This window comes from Callorhinchus milii, unplaced genomic scaffold (assembly GCF_018977255.1).
Source record: "Callorhinchus milii isolate IMCB2004 unplaced genomic scaffold, IMCB_Cmil_1.0 Scaffold2, whole genome shotgun sequence".
NCBI lineage: Eukaryota > Metazoa > Chordata > Chondrichthyes > Chimaeriformes > Callorhinchidae > Callorhinchus > Callorhinchus milii.
The window spans coordinates 117,373,391-117,380,191 of NW_024704743.1; the positions used below are offsets into that span (position 1 = coordinate 117,373,391).

At 46.4% G+C, this 6,801-nt stretch overlaps 1 protein-coding gene across 1 annotated transcript; it reads right to left on the reverse strand.

Moving 5' to 3' along the window:
• Positions 1-2,165: 2,165 nt before the first annotated feature.
• On the reverse strand, positions 2,166-4,127 carry LOC103181039 (T-complex protein 1 subunit zeta-2-like). Its single transcript, XM_042332024.1, has one exon. It carries the CDS (start codon positions 3,874-3,876, stop codon positions 2,302-2,304), a length of 1,575 nt encoding a protein of 524 aa, XP_042187958.1. The 5' UTR covers positions 3,877-4,127; the 3' UTR covers positions 2,166-2,301.
• Positions 4,128-6,801: the final 2,674 nt, after the last annotated feature.

Sequence of the window (6,801 nt, forward strand, 5' to 3'; positions counted from 1 at the left end):
CTCCCAACGTGAAAGGCGCTCTATAAATGCAATCTTGTTGTTGTTGTATTTGTGACTATTTTATATTGATGGCCCCTGGTTTTGGTCTCTCCCACAAGTGGAAACATCTTCCCTATGTCTACCCTATCAAAACCTTTCATCATTTTAAAGACCTCTGTCAGGTTACTCCTTACCCTCCTCTTTTCAAGAGAAGAGTCCAAGCATGTTCAGCCTTTCCTGATAGGTATAACCTCTCAGTTCTGGGATCATCCTTGTCAATCTCCTTTGCACCCTCTCCAGTGCCTCTACATCCTTTCTATAGTGGGGACCAGAACTGCACAAAGTATTCTATAGTATGCTATAGAAGTTTACAACAGCTTCCCTGCTTTTCATTTCTATCCCTCTAGAAATGAACCCCAATGCCTGGTTTGCATTTTTTTATAATGGCTTTATTGACCTGTATTGCTACTTTTAGTGAATTGTGTATGTGTATCCCTTAGGTCCCTTTGCTCCTCTACCCCATTTAGGTTTTTATTTTCCAGGATATATGCGAGTTCCTTATTCCTTCTACCAAAATGTACCACCTCACACTTTTCTACATTGAATTGCATTTGCCATTTAAATGCCCATTCAGCAAGTTTATTAATGTCTTGCTGTAATTTATTGCAGTCCTCCTCTGTATTAACTACTCCCTCCAATTTGGTGTCGTCTGCAAATTTTGAAATTGTACTGCTGATTCCCGAGTCCAAATCATTAATGTATATTGTGAACAACAGCGCTCCTAATACCGCTCCTGTGGAACACCACTGCCCACACCCTGCCAGTCTGAGTAGCTACCCTTTACCCCTACTCTGTTTTCTGTTTTGCAGCCAGCTTGCTATCCATTCTGCTATTTTCCCCCTGACTCCACATGCTCTGACCTTATTCATTAGTCTATTATGTGGTACTTTATCGAACTCCTTTTGGAAATCTAAATATGTTACATCTACCGCAATCACCCTTGTCTACTCTTTCTGTTACCCCTTCAAGAATTCAATAAGGTTGGTCAAGCATGACCTTCCTTTTTGAAGCTCACAGTTTTCCCTTCTACAGGTTGTATTTGTTGATTAATAAGGCTGTAAGAAAGTCGTGAATTTTTGGTCCAAAATTTGCGGCCACAATTAGTTTGGTGCAGTCAGCGCAAGTACCTGTTGGTTCCAATGAGAGTGTGGGATGGGTTGATCAACAGGCAGATGCTCCAATGGGTGAATGGAAGGATTAATGGACAAATGAATGGTCCAATGGAAATGTGTACTAACCGTTGTCATTAAAAGTTGCAGCAACAACAACAACAAGATTCCATTTATTGAGCGCCTTTCACGTCGGGAGGACGTCCCAAGGCGCTGTACAGTTGGGTCAGGACCCGAGCATTGGGGGGGAAATGGTCAGGGTGAGGGGAGGGAAGGGAAGGAGCGAGGAGGGGGTAGAGAGTCGAGAGGGGAGCTCAAGGCACGGTCAAAGAGAAAGGTCTTGAGACCGGCCTTGAAGGAGGAAAGGGAGGAGGCGGCGAAGGCACTGGGGGATGGAGTTCCAGAGCCTAGGGGCTGAGAGGCTGAAGGCCCGGCCACTGATAGTAGGGCGGTTGGGGCGGGGGATGTGGAGCAGACCGGAGCCAGAGGAACGGAGGGTACGGGCGGGTAGGTAGGGGGATAGTAGGTCGGAGAGGTAGGAGGGAGCAAGGCCGTGAATGGCCTTGTAGGTGAGGATGACCATAAAACCATACAACCATAAAATGTTGTTGGGTGAGTGTTAAAAGTTGTGGTTTCCGCAACAAAATTGTCACCTGTGATTTTCTTCCAACCTCATTACTTAAGCAGTTAATGCCAAAAGTCGAGGGAGAATTTCCTCTTGAAGCGAGAGGACCAGGGTGCGATTCCCGGACAGGGCGAAACTTTAGGCAAGTTTTCTTACTCCATACGCCTCTGTTTACTTAGCAGTAAGTAGGAACCTTATTTTTAGTCGATTGTCAGATCATTTTCCAGGGTAATAATCCCTCAAAAATAAATATGGTCACTCAATCCACAACTGTTTGTGGGACATTGCATGACCTTTTATTTAAAAACACAAAACTTTATTTGACTTGTCTTACATTTTTCTATCAGTGACAGCACCAAGCACACTGTGCAAATTATACATTCTACCAAAAATTTCTGTCGTAAAGAAAGTTTTTAATAAAGAAGCACAAATTAACAGGAACCCCAACTTTGGCCAACTTTTTCCCATTTACCAAGAACATTCGGCAACATCAGAGTAGCATTCAGTTCCATTTTCCCTCTGCTCATTTTAGTTTTTATCTGAATTTGTGGTAGTTGCTACAATCTTGTCTACCAGGAGGATGTTCCTGGCCACTTCCGTGCAAGTTTCTATTAACTGTCGCTTGACACAAGCATTATCCCACACTGGAGTATCCCAGTCTTTGATTAACTGGCCTGTGGATAAGTCAATACCAACAGGCAGGGTTGTGAGTCTCTCTGCCTCCAGTGCCTTCAGTACAATCTCCTGGGGGTCATAGCCAGCATTGCGGGCCAGTGTTTTTGGAATGATCAGCATGGCGTCGATGAAGGCTTGAAACCCGAGCTGTGCCCGACCCTTGACTACATCCTTGAGTCGGTGCTGTAACCAACCTGCAATCCTGATCTCCACTGCTCCGGCCCCAGGCATCGCACACCCATCCTCTAATACGTTCTTCACAACCCGCAAGCCGCCGCGCACGGCATCCCCGACCTGCCTGAGCGTGTGTGCGTTGGGTCCCTTGACCAGTACGGTGACCGAGCGCGGGTTCTTGCAATTCTCAACGAAGGTGTATGTGCGATCTCCCAGTCTCTCCTGACGGACCAGCCCGGCCCGGCCCAAGCACTCCTCAGTCAGATCCTCCAGCGAGTTGACTGCCGTTCCTCCGCACGCCAGGGGCACCCGTTGCATGTTCCTCCGTTTGGCTCGTCTCAGTGCCACGATGCCGCTCCTGGCCAGCTCCTCTAGTGACAACCAGTCGATGCCCTTTTGGTTGATCACCACAAATCCCTTGGCGGAGCCATCGCATACCTTCTCCTTCAGCGCCACAATCTTCCTGACCCGCTCCTCAATGAATCCACGCTCTGCCCTGGCCAAAGTTTCTCTGCCGCAGGCATCCTTGTAGAACAGAGTCGATGATACCTCCGGGGTCTCGTATTCCAGGGAGACATTGAGGGTCAGGATGTAAGCGTCCTCCACCCTCTTCTTCATGCCGGGGTGTCGAGAGCCATGATCGAGGACCAGCCCCAACACCAATTCCGTGTCCCAGGCCATCAAGTGCTGCATCTCCACTATCTCCACCAGGTTCAGGTCAATGGGGCCCCACCTGTCTGGCTTGATGGCCTCCACCGCCAACACCACCACATCTGCTAGATGGTCGGCCAACCCGGGAGGACCCACCTTGGTGCCCAGTGAGGTCCTGGCGACCTTCTTCCTGATGAAGCCGTCGTCGTCCTCCCACAGCTCATCCAGGCAGTTCAGGGCTTGCATCTTGGCCACGTCCAGACCCTGAACCAGGAGCCGGGGGTGGGCTCCCTCGCAGGAGGCATAGCGTTCAGCCTGCCTCAGGATCTCAGCGATGATCAGCACGGCCGAGATGGTGCCGTCACCCACCTCGTCTCCCAGGGTGGTCACAGCCTTGGCGATCAGGCTGGCGGCCGGGTGCTGCAGCTGCACTTCTCTGAGCAGGACGCGCCCCTCCTTGGTCACTCTGATGTCCCCCGCTCCCGACACCAGCATCTTCATGGTGCCTTTGGGCCCCAGGTTGGTTCTGAGCAGCTCTTGCAGAGCCACGGCTGCACTGACATTAGAACTGAGCGCACTCCCCGTCTGGCAACCCAGAGACATGGTGGGCAGGACAGTTACAGTAGTGCGATGGATACAATACTGCACTCTGTAAAAAAAAACAGCTAAATAACTTCCTGGTTTTTCCTGAAATGCTGAGGGCGTGACCGATTTCAGTTTCAAGTCTTAGCAAATTTCCTGTGAACGTTAATTATTACATCAAGGGAGTTGTGGTTTCTGCTCTGGCAGCCAGCTCAAGCCGACAATTCTGTTCAGTCTTGGTCACCGTGGACCATTTGGTTATTGGGTAATTTATTTAAACATTGTTAAATTCAGTCAGGATTTGGAAGTCGCTTGTTTATTACTTAAAAAAAAACTGGCTTCCACATCGAGACTGAATTTATAACAATAATATTCCTTGCATTTGATATAGGACTTTTCATGTCTTTGTGAGATGTCTCAAAGCGCTTCACAGAATATACTGCAAAGTGAACTGACTGTAAATTTTGCGGGTGAAACTTGGCAGCCAATTGCACACAGGAGTGTCCGACAAACAGTCCTGGGGATTGAGTGACCAGATCATTATTTATTTATTTTTTAAAGAGATTTTTTGAGACCGTTTTACCCCCACCCCAAAAAAAATTCTGCACAATCTTAATATGTAAGACAGTGGTCTCAAGCCTAAGGGCATAAAAAATTTGGGATCCCAGAGAGGTACTGAGTTCTGCCCAGTTTACCGAGATCCCAGGGCCTGTAACAAAAAGGAATTGCCTGTACTGGTGTCATTTAGGCGTGTCTGGCTGCTGTGAAGTCCTTATGGTCTCTCTCTCTCTCCAAACAAATAGTAGTAAAGCTGCGTTGTGCCTTGTAAGCTCTGAGGAGCTGGATAAACATTGTAGTCAAGAGCCTGGCGATAAGCGAGGCCCACTGTTGTACACTGCTGTCTCCTGGCGATGTTGCCTGTTTACGTCAACACATTCTGCAATAATAAACTTGATGTCAAGAGGGCGCTAAAACTCCTTCCTCAGAGAAATACAAAGGATCCTTCACTTTTGTGCAGATGCAAGAAAAAAAACATTGACAAACGTAACAAGAACACCCAAAATTGTCCAACCTTTCACTGCTTGAATTTTGGGCTTGAATTTTGTACTTCTTGTTCTGCGCCCTTAACCTCTGGAGCTCACCCCCACTGTCTACTTCCCTTTTTGTCCATTTTCAAATCCCACCGTAAAACCCAACGCTTCAACTGACCTTGCATCAATGACATTCTGTCTATCTATGACCAGGGCTCTCTCTGTCTCCTCACATTTGGTATAGTGCTTCTCTCGGGCCTTATATTTGGTAGAGCACCTTTCACATCAAGAAGATAACTCAAAGCACTTCACCGAATACACTGCAAATAATAATTATAATAATACTTGTATTCAATATAGTACCTTATCATATCATTGAGACATCTCAAAGCACTTCACAGAATATAAAGTAAAGTGAATTAACTACGTTTTGTGGGCAGAACATAGCTGCCAATTTGCACACTGGAATGTCCCACCAAACAGCCGTGAGCCAAATGATTTAGGGTGCAGTGCTTTCAACATCAAATCCCATAACAACACTTTCCTTTAAGGCTCACACATGAATAAACATGTGGGCAATGTACTGCAAGATGCAGGCCTGTGATTTCAATCTCCAGACATGAGCCTTCAGAAGCTCCTTCCTCTCTGTAACTTTGATTGAAATCAGGTGTCATTTATTCGGCTCAGTGAGTGAGATCAGATGTTTATCACCTGGTGGGAATGAACTGTGGGCTACCTCGTACCTGCTGAACCCTCTCACACCCTCTCGGCCTCCCTCAGACATCTCAAGCCTTCCTTGGACTCCCTCAGACCCCTCAACAACAACAACTTGCATTTACATAGCACCCTTCACGTGGGGTAGCGTCTTGCAGCACTTAACAGTAGGGACAATTTTTCAGTTTCAAGACAGGTGTATATGCTGTATTTTACCAGTAGATGGAGCCATAAACATGATACAGTGAATGGGGCAACAGTGTAAGAGAAAGATATACACAGAGATGAGCTCAACAATGGGACCAATTTAGTTTTGAGCTCAATGTCACATCGAGTGTAGCTGGACATGCCTTAGGCAGATGTCTCCCAATCAACCCCCCGCCACCTTGTGGAATCCTGAATCCTGTAGAGTATGTGGAGACCTGTCGTGCATTGATTCGAGCACTCACTTCGGAAATAAGAAGACCAGGGTTCGATTCCCGGGCGGGAACAATAATCCCTCCCACCAAAGCATTTTTAAAATGAATCCAGGACTGTTTGCAGAACACCGCTGTGTGCAATTGCCTGCCGTGTTCTCCCACAAAAAACACAGTCAATTCACTTTACAATAAAATCCTTTTGAGGTGTCCCCCCAACATGAAAGGAGCTATATCAAATGTAAGGGTTTATTATAAGTGGGAAAAAGTGGAATTGTGTTATGGTATGTTCTGTAAGTTAAAGAGTTAAGTAAATTTCCAATTATGGCCTCATTTCAAATCTTAACACTGAAGAAGCCAATTTCACATCTCAATGTGTGGCAGAGACGTGACTCGATAAACTGATGCTGTCAACAAATTCTGCATCAACAAGAAATAAGCACCTCCTTGATTATAATGTAATGGTTCTGCCAATATATTTTTTCCCCCAATGTATAATAGTGCGGCTACAAGATTGAGTTCAGTGCCTGAGGTCTATGAGCTGTACATCAGCTCAAATAATCATTCATCGCAACACATCACGAGGACGGCAGTCTGAGATGGATGTTAGGAAAGTGCACAGTGAGGGAACACACGACACGTCTCGCAACTGATTGCAGCATTACAGTTTAAGAGAAATTGCAAAGCTGTATATCTTAATGCAACTTTGGGTTATTTTGCAACATATTTTGTTCAAGTCCATAACAGCAATGCCTACTTGTTCTTATCATACAGTTCCTTCCATG